We start from the raw sequence: 15,061 nt of genomic DNA on the forward strand, positions 1-15,061 counted from the left end.
TCCAAATTCAATGGGAGAATCACACTTTTGACCCTGTATCATAATTTCTTCCACAGCACTTGCATTTCATGCATTTGCAGCACAGAGCTGTAGTTTTTTCCTAATCTGGGATCAGACACAGATGACTGCAGGAGGAACAATTCTTCATCGTGCTGTGTTTGGCACAAGGAACTGAGGCTGAGGTCCAGAAGAGTGGAGATACAGCTGGTGCAATGTGCAGATTTTGGAGCAATAGCCTTGTCCTGCCACCCTGTTTTTGTTATCTTGTTATCTGTCCTAAAGGAAAGAGGGATTTACACACCACATGACCCATGTAGGTATTTGGAGGTTTCCATTATGCAATTCAGGGTGAGATTTCCTACCCAGACACACAACTGTCATCTCCCATCTTTCAGCCAACATAAAACTCTGCAAATGTAAGCGGTCTGTAACTCATCTGAGGGTGTAAGCAGGGATCGTCATAAATGGTTCTTGCAACAGTCTTCTGTCCATGGATAAATGTGGTTGTGAAATAAAAAGGCAAGGCTAGGAAGAAGGCAATATGAGCTTTATTTCACAGTAAATTTTACAGTAAATTATCAAATAACATACAATAAACTATCCAGACATACAGTCTTTTTGCTTTATGCTGTTTGAATATGAAAAGGCAACAACACTACAAACAGATCTTCAAAAGACATGGTGTACTGTTCTCTTAAATGCAAATGACATATGGTTGAGCCTGCTTGTGTTTAATCTGAGATTAAAAAAAGAGGAAAAAAAGGTGACATCTTTTGAAAGAGCCTCCCATAAGGGCAATAGGAGCTGCCTTTACAATGTGTGATGTTAAAGTCTGGCTTAGCTCAATCAGCAGCACACACACAGTCCCACTGAAACAGCTGAGGTCGTTGCAACAAGAGGCAGGGAATTAAAATATAGTGGAGAAAAAATAATATTGGCAGCAACAACAGAGTCAATTTTTATTTCATCAGGCAACAGAAATCAGACCAGTTGATCATAATTGTTGCTCTGGGTTTTAAACTCAAGTCTCTCAATCAGGAGATTGCTCAGTTGAAGGCCCAGTAAAATGAGAATATAGGCTTTCTTTTTCCATTAGAATTGAAAATCGTATGATCTAAGACTGACAACCCCAGCATCTGGGAGTGCTTAAAGCAATTCATAGTTTTGCTCCAGTCACGTGGCTCTGGACAAAGACTGCAGAAAAATCAAAATGGTCCAGAGGAAGCCTTGATGTTGGGTAAAAGTCAATAAATTGAGCAAGGAGCCTTTGATTTATTTGCCTTGATTCATTATAAATGACTTACATTCTTTCTCGCAAATGCTTGGCTGCTATTTTTGTGTAAATATTCATGACTATGTTAATGGCATTGCATCTTTTTATATTCATTTTATGGATTTTATTGCTCTACTTTAGAAGTCCTAAACAATGAATTTATATAGTCTACTTTTTAGCAGGCATTTTCATAGGCATTATCTTCCAGATGTATTTTGTATAGGTTTAAAAGAAATGCTTACTGCATTCCAGAAATACTGGTGCCAAAAAATCTAATTGAAAAGTGGGTGGAAATAGTTTATGATATGCAGATCTACTTGCTGCTTTGCACATGTCATATTTCAACAGCAACATGAAACTGCAGGAGTAACAAGAATGAATTATTTAAATGAGATTCTTACTGAATTAAAAAATTAAAAGGTTCCATATTTCTCACAGTTATTCTGCAAGCTTACACCAAATAAAACTCCTAATCTGACTGTATAAAATCAAAATGAAACTTTATATACAATTTTAAAACTTTCAGGCTTACATGTGCATGTGTCAAGGAAATGATAGGAAGCCAAGGTTATATATGTAACTGTCTGGGAAATGAGTCAAAACGAAGTTAGAAAAAGAATTCTCTTGGCTGTTGCAATAAGGTGCCCGAAACAGTGTAAGTCAGCATTTTACATCTATAACTACCTCATATATTTGTGTGTTCTTGGTGATGTATCACCACTCTATAGTTAAAAGTTTGCTGATAAAACTGAATGCCCAAAAGACCGAGTTACCTGTACAGCAAAGGCAAACAGTTCTGAAGGACATTCCCTCTGCTGTACCTCGTGAGTAAAGCTTGTATCACCTGAAATACAGTGTACTTGGTGCACTTTTGGTTTGGGGTTGGAAGCTGCAGGGCTTGGGCAGCTGAAGGAAGAGCAAAGGCAGCTTCATGCAGCACATGCACTGTGTGGCCACCACTCATGTGGGAGGTTGAAGGGATGAAGGGATCTGATTTACAGACTTTACAGTAAACATCTTGTGGGTCAGTCCCTTGTTCTTTCCTTGCTCTTTCCAAAATTTGATCTAACATATGTAATGTCTTTCCTGTGGTGGATTATACAAAAGCAGCCAATGCATAACTTTGTTTTTGGTCAATACCACTTCACCAGTGAGGGACCCATGCTAAAGAGATTGACATTTGCTAGCTTTTTGATATGTGAACGAACAGTTTTCCTGAAATACTTATATTACATGCAATCTGCCTATGAATAATCTGTAAAGTAAGTTTCAGACTGTGAATTGTTTCATACATAAGGTCTGAGATGAGCTGAAAAAAACATAGGGCCAAATTTACTGAGGGATTTAGCCCATAAATTGTTCAGACAGCTGCTTTTGAAAATCCCACCTGGATTCTGAGACTGCTACATCAGGTGTTGTTTTCCCCACCACACTAGGAAGGAATTTCCTTCTTCTCCCCTGTAAGTCCAAGTCACCTCTCCACCTTTCATGCCACACTAGGTGTAGGATCTTCTCTGTCTTTGCCTTTGGTGCACCGCTCCTTTCCAGTCCCTTGTATGAGTGTGCTTCCCACTTCTTTTTTTAACTTATTTTCACTTTGGCTTTTCACTTGCCTTCTCCTTCATCTTCTCCCCACTGCCACATCCCTCTACCCCATCCCCCTAAAATCAAAAAGCAAGCAAGTTGGTGAGGCTTCTCCCACTGTGGAAAAGAGACCATGTTTGCAGGTCTGCCTTATTTGATAAGACAGAAGTGGTGGCTTTACTGTTAGTAGAATATAAGGAGTTAGAATATTAGTTTCAGGAGTAGTTTCAGAGATGTGGATTGATGTTTCTTACAGAGGAGACGAGAAGGCTTTGTCTGACAGTCTGTTTCATGCTCCCACAGCATTCCCAGCTGTGACACAAATGCACCTCTTGGTGCATAGCTTACTGTCCCCCAAAGTTTGTCCCTGTGCTACAGAATGCAGTGCCCTACAGGGAGCTGCAAAATGGCTCTGGGGCTGGCTGAGGTAAACCAGAGGCAGGCTGGCTCCCTGCCCACCCTGGCTAACCCGGCTCTGCTGCTCCCTGGTGTGACAATGGCATGGCTCTGCATGAGGTTGCATGCATGCACCTGCTCATTTGGAGGTAGCTGCATGTTTCTAACATATTTTTGCATTTCCTGGGTTTAGACATAAGTGTCTAACTATCTGCTTTAATTAGTGCCTAATTAGCACCAGCACTGTAATTTCCCCGGGTGACTGTCTCCATCTTTACATGTCTAAATCTGTCCAGTACATCATATGGTGTTACTCTGTTAACTGTCTAAACAAATGTAGCTTTTAATGGATCTGCTGTGTGAAAACTCATGTTTGCACATTGAAACTCATGCCTTTCTATTAGTAGTTTCTGCAGACGGATGCAGGAATTAGACTGCTATCGGAAAATCAATACAAAGAGGATACAAAGTCAAAGGGAACTCAGTTGGGGAGTTCTGAGTGGATATTTATGAGAGGAGAAGATTGATCACCAAGGCTATACATTATACAACATCCTCCTGTATCTCTAGCTTCAATTGCCTCTTCTGAATGATATGCATACTGATTAAAAAGGAAAGTGTGCTGTTTGAACTCTCCTGTTACCCATTTTCTGAGAAAATTAAGCAAACAAAAAAACTCAGTGTTATCAGGTGTTAGAATAGCCATGTGAGTAGCACTTTGCTGGACGTAGCCAGCAATGCCACTGGATTAATACAAATACCTTTTGATATTACTCTCCAGGTGATGTAGATAGAATGTGCTCATGTAATTTCAAATGCCATTTCCATTACAAATTATAAATACTTCTTCTGAAGTGAACCTGCTCTATCAGAGTGTCACTACGTTGTATCCATCTGGCACACAAGCTCATTTCCTTGTCTTCAGATATTTACTGTCATATTTTTTCCCAGGGGTATATTCCTGACCCTTCCACAAAGGACAGAAATGAATACCACCAGCCAGCAAAGGGCTGCAATTCCAGTTCCGTCAAGGCAGATGAAACTTGCAAGCATTCTATATATACAAAATGAGCCCTTTTTTGATCTCCATCAAATTATTCACTGTTGCTGAATCAAGCAAAATAAAGCCTGCATAGTTGCCATCAATTACTCTGCTATGCTCTCAACACTTTCTGAATTGGAGTGCTGAAGGAATCTAAAGCTGCAATCTTTCACGGGTGCTTCTCAGATGACATTACCTTATGTTATTCTGTCATATCAGTGAACTTTTACTCAGTGAAGCCTTGCATCTAAATTTCCTCTATCCTTACTGTCTTATGAAAATTAGGGCACAAGTTATATCTTATCCCTTTCTAGTTCTTTATACCTTTGCAAACTGCCTATTCAGTAATATGTCAGCTGGGGAACTTTGCTTAATGATAACTTATTTAGAGAATTTATTTAGAAAATGTCAACAGAAAATGTCAACAAAAATGTTCAGATGTTTCTAAGAATAAGGAAAAGACATTTTGCCTATGTTAGAAACAAAATCCCACCACTGTAAAAATGAGAAAATGTAGTGCAACTGTTCCTTGGAGCATTGGTCTTTGTTTTTTAGGTGTGTGTTTTTGCTCTTGCCATGGAAGACTAGCTATCTCTGCGTACCCTCAGATTACGTGTGCTCAGTAACAGAGAGCTGCAGCACCCCAGCAGCCTGGTGCAGGCACTCCCAAAAAAGATACTAGCACGAGCACAGAGCCCAGTTGGCAAGATGTTACGTCCAGGCCAGATGAACAACAGAACCAACTGATCAGGGGTAACTCACATTGACATGGCCAAATGACTCTCTCTGGTGAGTGCTGCCAGACGTAAAACCTTCACGTGCTCCTTCTCTTGCTTGTTGAATTTGTTTCTGAATCCGTGCATTTGGAGTTAAGAATTATCTTGGAAATTACCAGGAGCTCTGTTCTCCACCTCTTTGATTGCACTGAGCATCTTCCAGCCCTGGGGAAGTGCCTCTGAGCTCATGGTGTCCTTTTTGATGGAACCATTGCAGCCAAGAGGGGGATTTGGTCTGAGCAAAAGCTGGACCTAAACTGGATGAGGTCATGGAATGAAACAGATTTGGACAAAGATCCTGGAGCTGAGACTAGATCCTAGGAGGAAAACCAAGAGAGGGACAAGGTCAAGGCAGGCAGAAGATGAGGACTGCTGCAGTGAATAGTGCTCTGAAAATGATTCTGTGTCCGCCAGCACCACGGCACTCCTCTATGATGTCAAGCAGACGATTTGAACTACAGGTGGCCACTGAGCGCTCTTTTTATGCTCGGTGCTCTGCTTGGGAGCCTGGGGTCTGATTTGTAGAAGTAGTCAGTGTTCACAATTGCATCTGAAATCCAAGGGAGCTACGCTTTGAACATACAGATAATGCCACCGATTTCACCAAGGCAAACCCCTGTCATCTCAAGGCTAGCAACCAAAATTAATAGACACATTTAACCTTAATCTCTCTGTGTCTCATTTTGCAATCAGTAAAAAGATGATATTAGCTACATCTCATGAAAGTAATTCATAAGCATTCATCATATGCTCAAGGTACTGTAACAATGAATGCTGTAGAAAAGCCTGCCATGATGTTAACAATTCCACATTACCAGCAGGATTGAAACAACTTTGAACAAAACCCAAGGACATATGTTGAACAAAGGATTAAAAATAAACTGAAAAGCTACACAAACAGTCAACAGTGTCTGTCCAATGCACTGTACAAGGCAGCAGTCCTCTAAGCAAAACAATATCACTGCACAATTAAAGTTGTGCAAAATTAAATTTTAAGTCATACTCTCTACAAGTCAAAACAAGTTTGTCTAATAAGATCTTACCTTTGGATTTTCCTAAAGTGTCAACACTCGGCTATTCAACCATAATATACCTTCAGTGTGGGGATTGTGTTGTGGAATTCAGGGGATTTTTTGTGAAGATGAAATGCTTTATGCTGTGCATGCAAAATTATCCTGGTTTTATTCAAGTCACAGGAGAATTAAAAATAGGAAAACAGTTGCACTGTATCAAGCTAAAGTAAATCGTATTTATTTTCCTGCTTGTTGTCCTAGGGCTAATTTTGGCATTTTAATTGATAACAAAAAGTAGGTGTGATAGTTCATACATATGAAAGTACTTAATTTTACAGCTAATTCATACATCTAAGTATATGTTCCAGCAACAAAGATTTCCATTTCTTCCTCCTCCCAAGAGAATTTTTTTACCTGTCGACACTTAGAAATACAGCAAGGACTCTCTCAACACCGTAGTCTTCCCACTTAAATTTTCCTCCATTGATTGGTCTGTTTTTCTGTCTTTTCTAAAAAATAAAAAAGAAAATCTCTTCCTAGAGATCAAAGACATTCTTTGCAACAAGAAAAATAAAGATTTATTGATTCACCTTACAGGTGTTGTCTGTCTTCTCATCAAAGCACCCATTTTTCTCAAATGCTCAGTGTAAGTGCTTACCTGTTTCTCATCTGCAACAGCAACCAGCACTATAAAATGAATCTGCCATGTGGTCATTGCAAGCAAGCCAGTAGATATGGAAGCATTAAAAAAAAATGAAACAATGTAAAACATCCATGGCGGCAGCAGCAGCGCAAGACAAAACATCCTCGGCAGCAGAGCACATTAACTAAGCCACCCATACTTCCTGAGTGTTTCAAGGCAACGTTAATGAGAATTAAGAAGCGGTAGTTTAACTATGCAATTATAGTTATGCCTTTATCTGGTGAGAGTTGGCGGGTATTTCTGTTTAAAGTGAACTGCAGTCTTAAAAGTTTTACCTTTTGCTGTTTCTTTTTTTTCTGGTGTCTAAACACTAGCCCAAAGTGGAATATTTATTGGTATCATACTACTTTTCCCCTTTTCAAAGATCAGGTGTCATTCCTAACTTTGTCTTTGCTATAGGTTTTGTGTAAGATTGTGAAGAATCTGTGCAGTGATGCCATAAAACTGTAACTAACAGGAGATTCTTCTCCAAACGGTCTAAGAAAGTCTGTTCTGTTTGCCAGTATGTGGATGTTTTTTTATTGAGGAATGCAATGGGATTGGTTATTTATTGTCAGATTCTGGCTTTGTGCTCTTGTCTACACCAGCAAGATTAATTTCCATATTTCAGCACATGCCCTTTGCTGCTGGATGCCAGCAACAAAGTGAAGCCAGTAGTGTAGGTAAGATTTAGGCATTCACCCAAACCTTTCAATGTAAGTGGCAAAAACATCTGAGTGCATTCTCCTGAGCAAAATTTCCAGCTGCAAGCGCGCAAAGATTATGAGTCAGGCCCCCTAAATCAGGATGCATTTTTTTAAGCCTAAAAAGGAAAAGGGTGATTGCTTTTTAATTTCTGACCTGGCAAGTTGCACTTGTGTCATGATTTCCTACTTTTCTCCCAAACCACAGTGGATACAACTTGCTGCTGCTTGAAATGAAGAGTCGTGTGTGATCCCACGAGAGAGATCTTGGGGAAGGCCCTCTCCCCCCCTCCAGACAGGTCCATGAAATGAAGCCGTGTCCTGGCAGTACCACCTCAAGGCCTCCTCCCTCCACTGCTGCATGGGCAACACAGCCCCACAAGGGAATGAAATGTATTTCTACTTCAGACAATGCCCAAGGACAAGAATGGCTCCAAATAAGCCATCGGGACATATGCTGTATATATAAAGAGGATAAAGCTATTAACCAGCTCAGCGCTGAGTGAACGCCATTCACCCTGTGCATGGTAGGAAGTGGTCCTCTAGGAAAAAAAAAGCATGATTGAGTAATTAGAGGCTGCATCATAAGCCATATGTGCAAGGGGGTCAAATTAAGGTTGCATGAGCAATCTTAATTTTGTGATTTCCATACTTGTCTAAAGCCTTGTCCCCAGTAGACAATAGCCCTGTTTTCATCATACCAGCGAAGCAGCAATGGTGCTACAGGAGCATAGAGGTGTGGGAGCTTAATGCTGCATTACGTTCATCTAAATCACCTTTCTACCGCTGTCATTGCTGTAAGGAGAGATACGACAGCCCCAATGCAGCGTGTGTGGGCCATTGGGGCCCTGGCGCCCACCAGATGGGCTGACACCCCCCAGCCGGGCCCCGGAGGGGTGTCCCGAGGCCCGTCCCCGCGGGAGAGGTGCGGGCAGGGGGCCGTGGCAGCGTTTTGGGCAAGCCGGGCCCGATCGCTGCCCCCCGCGGGGCCGGCTGCGAGCACAGATCCCTGCGGCGGGGGATAGCGAGAAGCCCTGCCACAGCCCCTGCCCCACGGGCAGCGGGCCCGCTCCCCGCGCAGCCCCACGGCCCCGGCGGAGAGCCGGAGGCAGGGGCGGGCCGGGGCAGGTGGGCTGGGTCGGCCGGGGCGGGCCGGGCCTCTCGGCAGCCAGGACGGTGGGGCGGCGGCGCCCGCAGGGGTCGCTCGCGGGGAGGCTACGGGCGCGTCGCGGGGACCGGGGCCGGGCCGGGCCGGGCCGGGCCGGGGGGTGGGCGGGCGGCGAGGGCCGGGGCGGGCGGGGGCGGTGGGGCCGGGCGGCGCGCACAAGTCGGCCGCGAGTTGCAGGCGGTCGGTGGCGGAGCGCTGGCTGTAACTTGACACCGGAGCGAGAGGCCGAGTGGCGAGAGGGAGCGAGAGCGGCGGAGGAGGAGAGGAGCCCCAGGGAGCGGGATGGTGACCACCTCCTTCCCCTCCCCTTAGCGGCGCTCCGCAGCAGCCGCAGCGCCGGGGACTCTCGCCTGCCTGCGGGGCCGGGGGCAGCCGGCGATGAGGACGGGACGGGTCCCCTGAGCTCCCGGGAACTTTAATCGCCGCGGGCAGCGGGAGCCGAGCAGGCGGATGGAGGATGCGCTTTCCCCGGCGGGCTGTGTGACCCGGCGGCGGCGAAGGGGAGGATGAAGAAGAAGCAGCAGCCCGGTGGCGGCGGGGACTGCCCGGCGCCCCGGCCCCCCGCGGCGGCGGGAGGGGGCCCGGGCCAGGGCGGGGGCTGGAAGAGGCGGCGGCCCCTCTCGCTGCTGCCCTTCCTCTCGCTGCGCGACTACGGCTTCTGCATGGCCGCCCTGCTGCTCTTCTGCCTGGGCTCCCTCTTCTACCAGCTCAACGGGGGCCCCCCGCACTTTCTGCTGGACCTGCGGCACTATCTGGGTAAGGGCGGCTGGCGGCAGCGGGGACTTGTTGCGGTTCCTCGCCTCCCGTGGCGGCTGGGCTGGGGCCTCCCTCCGGCGCCGGCGGGAGGGGCGGCCGTGGCCCCCCTCGGGCTTCCCGGGCGGCGGGAGCAGGGCCGGGGGCAGCGGGAGGCTGGGGCTGCCCGGCAGGGGTGGGTGGGGGCTACGCGGGGCCGTGAGGTCTGACACCGAGGTGAGAAAGGCCGGCGGCGCCCGGGGAGGCGGGCGGTGGGGTGCGCCCTCTCAGAAGTTAATTTTGGCGAAAGGCAGAGTCCCCTTGAGACGCTGCCTCAAACCCGAGACAGGTCGGTGGCCGGAGGCGGCTCCTTGCCCGGTGGCCGCGGCCGAGCGCGATCCGCCGGCTGCCGCTCGCCGTCAGGTGGGCGCGAGGCGGCAGCGGAGGGTCGCGCTTCGGGGGCGCCCGGGCGTTACCCGCGCAGCGCTCCGCAGGTGCGCACAGGTGGGGGCTCTGCCCGGCGCGGGAGGAACGGGGTTACCGATGGCTCGTGGCAGACGGTGCTGTTGTAAAAACAGCCGAAGCAAATACTCACAAACAAACAAAAGCGCCACACACATACACTTGGTGAACCAAGCATCCATCCGCGTGCAGCTGATGCGCTTCTAGAGAGAAAGGTGTGCTAGTAGGGTCGGAGGGGCAGCGCTGGGACACTTGAGCTCGCTCCCGTGCTCTGCGTGACCCCGAAGGAGGTGCCCCGGCAGAGCAGGTACAAGCCGCGTGCTGTGGCCTGTAGTCTTCATCCTCATGTTGACCACAAGTTTGCACGTGGTTTTTCTTCATGACCAGTTTCCACATTGCTAAATGTCGCTTCCCTGCTTAACCGAGAAGTTGTGAAAAACAAAGTGCATCCTGAGGTCGTGTAAGTACCTCAGACTGGCAGGACTGTTCAAATAGGGAACAAAAACTAAGGGTTTGCCCTTATGGGAGGATTACCATGGAATAATTTGTGGTGTGAGTTACCACGTTAGCTGTGCTGCTTGTCTGTGAAGGTAAGCTTTTGGTGGTGAACGCTGTAGAAAGGCAATCTGTAAGAGACAATGTTAGGTTGCAAACAAGAGTACGGTACTTGTATGTCGGAAAAATAAGATGAAAATGCATATCTGCATTTGGGAATACAATTGTGTGTGTGTGTTGCTTTTCTTTAATGGAAAACTATCACATGTCTTCAGTTAACTGGTGAGAGGGTATGAAGAGGACACAGCCAGGCTCTTCTGGCAGGTGCATGGCAGTAGGACAACAGACCAGTTACAGCAAGGGAAATTCCATGGTGATATTTGATAAAAAAGTTTCAATGTGAGGGTGGTCAGACTTTGGAACAAGCTGCCTAGGGAGGCTGGGGTGTGCTGGCAGATATTCAGAATTCAACTGGACATGATCCTGAGCAAACAAGTTCAACTTTTCCCTGCATTAGCAGGAAGGAGGGCAGGGTAGTACCAGGTGAACAGAAGTCCCAGTTCACATTATTCCGTGATTTTACTGTAACTAGAGAAATACATAAATGAAAATTCAAATGAGAACAGGAGAACATATTGCCTTTTAGGCTTGGATTTTAATGACTTTTTTTTTTTTTTCTTCCTTTAATGTTACAACTAGGAAGAAATTTCTCAATCGAAGTGGAAAAGGACAATTTTTCCATCAAGGTGGAAGCAGGTTTTGTTACAATTGATTGACTCTTTAGTTGGATCAAGCACAGATATTTTTCAAAGCAGAGTCGATGTCATTATTTTATTCTTCATCAGGGATGAACATTTCTTGGCTTCTGTGGGAACAGACTGTGAGAAATACCAAGTTATGCAGCTTCTCACTTTGTGGCCTTTTGAGAGATCTAGGAAATAAAACTAGGATCTTCTACCTTCACCCCTCTAGCCAGTAGTTGTGACTTTGCTGGAAAATCTTCTGAGGCCTGTAGATGAAAGGCTTGGAAACCACTGCATCTTGGTGAATGGGTTGTGATCATTTTTGTGCAAGTGCAGAAAAGCCTTTATTGTGTGTGCTTGAATGTGATGAGCCTCTGGGGAAGGAGTGCAGTCTTCTTTGAAAATGATCTGGTTGTTTTTTTGTTTTTGTTGTGTGTTTTTTTTTTTTTTTTTTTTAAGTGTTGGCTCTTCTCGGGAGAAAGTTGACAGATCTATTAATATCTAGCCATTAATTAAATTCTGCACTTGTTATCAGTTAGTATAGGAATTTTCTGTCTGTGCCTGAGTCACCTGGGATGTTGAGAAGACAAGGACTTGTCTAGCACCATGGGGCAGACCAGTGGCTGAGAAGCAGCAGTCTCCTTGTGGCTAGAGTCTTAGTACCCACTAAGCAAGCTGTGCTGCTAGCTTTGTAGAGAAGTGGAACATATTTTGCCTGAATGCTAAGGTGCATTCTCCTTTCTAAATTTATTTTACACTTCTTAGAATAGTTTGAGTTGGAAGGGACCTTCGAAGGTCATTTAGTCCAACCCCCCTGCAATGAGCAGGGACATCTTCAACTAGATCAGGTTGCTCAGAGCCCCATCCAGCCTGGCCTTGAATGTTTCCAGGGATGGAGCATCTACCACCTCTCTGGGCAACCTGGGCCAGTGTTTCACCACCCTCATTGTAAAAAAAACAAAAAAAACAAACAAAAAAAATTCTTATGTTTAACCTGACACTCCCCTCTTGTAGTTTAAAACCATTATCCCTTGTCTTGTCATAACAGACCTTTCTAAAAAGTCTGTCGCCATCCTTCTTATAGGCTCCCTTTAAGTACTGGAAGGCAGCAAAAAGTTTCACCTGGATCCTTCTCTTCTCCAGGCTGAACAACCCCAGCTCTCTCAGCCTGTTCTCACAGCAGAGCTATTCCAGCCCTCTCATTGTTTCTGTGTCCTCCTCTGGATCCTCTCCAATAGGCCAATGTCTGTCCTGCACTGGGGGCTCCGGAGCTGAATGCAGTGTGTCCTTGGTGTACAGTTTCATTTGAGCTGTCAGAGGGGATCTGTGTGAATGACATTGCTAAAGAGTGGGGGGCTTTATGTACTTAGTGTAGGTTTTGCAAGAATGGTGGTACCCAACTGGCAAGGTTGGCGAATTATGAACAGGTTTTTTTGTAAGTAGGTATTCTGCTTGTTTTTCAGGGGACTAACAGAAGCATTTGGAGGAATAGGTATTGGACATCCAGTCCAGCTAACCACCAAAGCCCTACATATTTGCATGTGTGTTTTATGCAACAGTTGGACTTGTCAAGTCTCATGACAATTTAAAAAAATTAAATCCCCAAGCAGAAAGGAGCAATTTGTTTGCAAACCATGTTTGCAATGTGTTAATTTTCCAGTTTCCCTTATTGCATTTAAATCTACAAGAACCAAAAAGGACTAGATGAAAGGAAAAATTGATTTCTCTGTTTAACCACTTTCTGGCCTCTGCAGTGTGGGGAGGGCTCATCTTATCTGGCTTTGGGTTTTTTATTCACATTGCAAGTTTCAGTGCGCAGCTTGTGGTTGGTGGTGTTACTCTCGAGGGAATGCTTGGATGTTTTTTACCTCAGAAGTTGAAAGGGTGTTCCTAAGTAACAACACAAAACTTCATTAGCGATCAGGAGAGAAATCACACCTGCATCAGGCAGGTGCATGCATAAAAGAGAATCTAAGCAGTGTGAAAACACTCGAGAAGCTTTCATTTTGTTCTTTGGCCTGCATCATATGCTGTGGAGGAGGAAGAGGAATAAGATTATTTTTGAAGGAATTAAGTGTAAAGACTGAATAGTTCTGTGGACTTTCCTTTGGTCATGATGGGAATGAATGTATTTTTACAATATTCAGCCTATTAGTAACATTTTTTTTCTTTTTTTTCCTCTTGAACCAGCTTCTCTGGTATCCTGTCCATATGCAACTCCCTTTTTGATTGCCATACTGACTGGGGAGAATCTGTTGGTAAAAACATTATGGCAGCTCATAGGGGAAAAGGTAGCTGTATTCAGTATTTCCACTTCGCATTGACTTTTCTTCTCTTGTAAAACTCTAGCAGAGTCATATGGAAGAAATGAGCATAGATTAGTAGATATGAGGCTGTGTTTCGTTAGTTATCCTGTTCTGACATAAAGATCATAATATAATAGGACAGAAAGGTCTGTGGAAAGCTGTTGGCTTCTGCTGTTGGTTCTGGCTGCGGTTCATGAGAATGTGGCTGAAGTTTCACACTGTAGTCATGCCATCAGGATGGATCTAGAGCTCTGGTTTTCAGCGTGTAATTGGTGGGGGCATGGATGTTAGTGGGTTATTTCTAAAGAATCTGTGGATGATATTTAAAAGCATGCTGTTTCCAGTAGGCTTAAATTTGCTGTGTGGAGTTGTGTACCAGTCCTGGACCGTCTATGAGCTCCAAAAAACCAGAAAGTTTAAAAACTGCCAGGCTTTCCAGTAATAAACTGGAGTATTGGGACTTGCACAGCATCTATGAGGTCTTGCTTGTTGATTCTGCCAAGGTAATCCTGGCTCCCTAATTGAAACCCAGCTCCAGCAGTGGGAGGAAGTGAGAAGAGTCTTCCCTTAGATGAGTAAGACAGAAGTCGTAAATCTTGGACAGCCCTGTGGCTTTTGGGGAATGCACTGGGGACTGCATTCCCCTGCAACTGCAGTGGTTTTGCATTGCTTTATTCTTGCCTTCTTTGGCGTGTGACATATACATGCTTCAAAATACAGAAATAAGTATTTCCAAGGCTAGTAGCAAGCCTCTAATGGCCAATAAAAGTCAATAAAATATTTTGATATTTAGTATTTGCAGTGCAAACTTTTTGTTCCTGTCAATTAAAGCATTTCACCTGTTGAGCTCCCCAAGAGTTCAACACTGCCAAAGAGTACCTGGTTTGATTGCATGTGGAAGGTGCATGTGCTGTGGCCTACTATGCAAGACAAAAGACTTAAGGTGGCCAGTTGTGTTCTCTAAATTGCACCCTACTCTCACACTTCTTGCTATTGGAAGCTCGCTGTTTTGGCCAGATATCTTCAATAGGCTTAAAGTTGTCACAACAACATTTCTGTTACTTGCGGTAGTATGAATTTGCTTTATTTTGGTAGGGTGTTTTGGGGCTGGTAGTTTTTGTTGTTTGGTTTGTTTGTTTCTTTTCTTTGGAAGCATCTGGCTTTTTATCTTAGATTGTTAAGAGTGGGACAGAAGAGAAAAACTGATTATCCAAAGCAAATAATAAAAGTGACTGACAGTGTTTTGTATACAACTTTTGTTCCTAAGCTGTGTGGAGGAGGAAGCAACAGTTGGTGTTGGGGAGGGAGGGATTGGTTTGGATTTTTTTATTCTGGTAATACTGCATTTATATCTAAAATGTTGGAAAACAGAATTGTTCAGAGCCAGCTTTTCTAAACAACAGAAGTACCTGGCATGCTCCATTGTAGATAGATGGCATGCTGATTTTCTGTGGCTGAAAAGAGTTGTCTCGTCCAGTTTTGTTTTATACATGAGTCATGAATCCTTTACAGATTAGAATGCCCTTCAGGTGTGTGAGTAGAAGCAGCACACTCAAGCAAAGAAAGTGAGGTCTAAGGCTGAGGCTTACTGTATGGTGACACAATCCCTGTTTTTGTAATGAATATGCTTTTAACAAGGCCCTGGTTATGTTCTTATAGGCAGCTTTTCTTATTGTTTTCAAGAC

At 44.9% G+C, this 15,061-nt stretch overlaps 1 protein-coding gene across 1 annotated transcript in view; it reads left to right on the top strand.

Annotated features, from left to right (window-relative positions):
- Positions 1-8,817: 8,817 nt before the first annotated feature.
- The window catches only part of UST (uronyl 2-sulfotransferase), a 171,242-nt gene continuing 164,998 nt past the window's right edge, over positions 8,818-15,061 (top strand). The window contains exon 1 of the mRNA XM_082049239.1: positions 8,818-9,394. Coding sequence (XP_081905365.1) covers positions 9,145-9,394 — 250 coding nt within the window. The 5' untranslated portion in view covers positions 8,818-9,144. The remainder of the gene's footprint in view (positions 9,395-15,061) is intronic.

The sequence above is a fragment of the Streptopelia decaocto genome, assembly GCF_964273445.1.
Source record: "Streptopelia decaocto genome assembly, chromosome: 3".
Taxonomy (NCBI): domain Eukaryota; kingdom Metazoa; phylum Chordata; class Aves; order Columbiformes; family Columbidae; genus Streptopelia; species Streptopelia decaocto.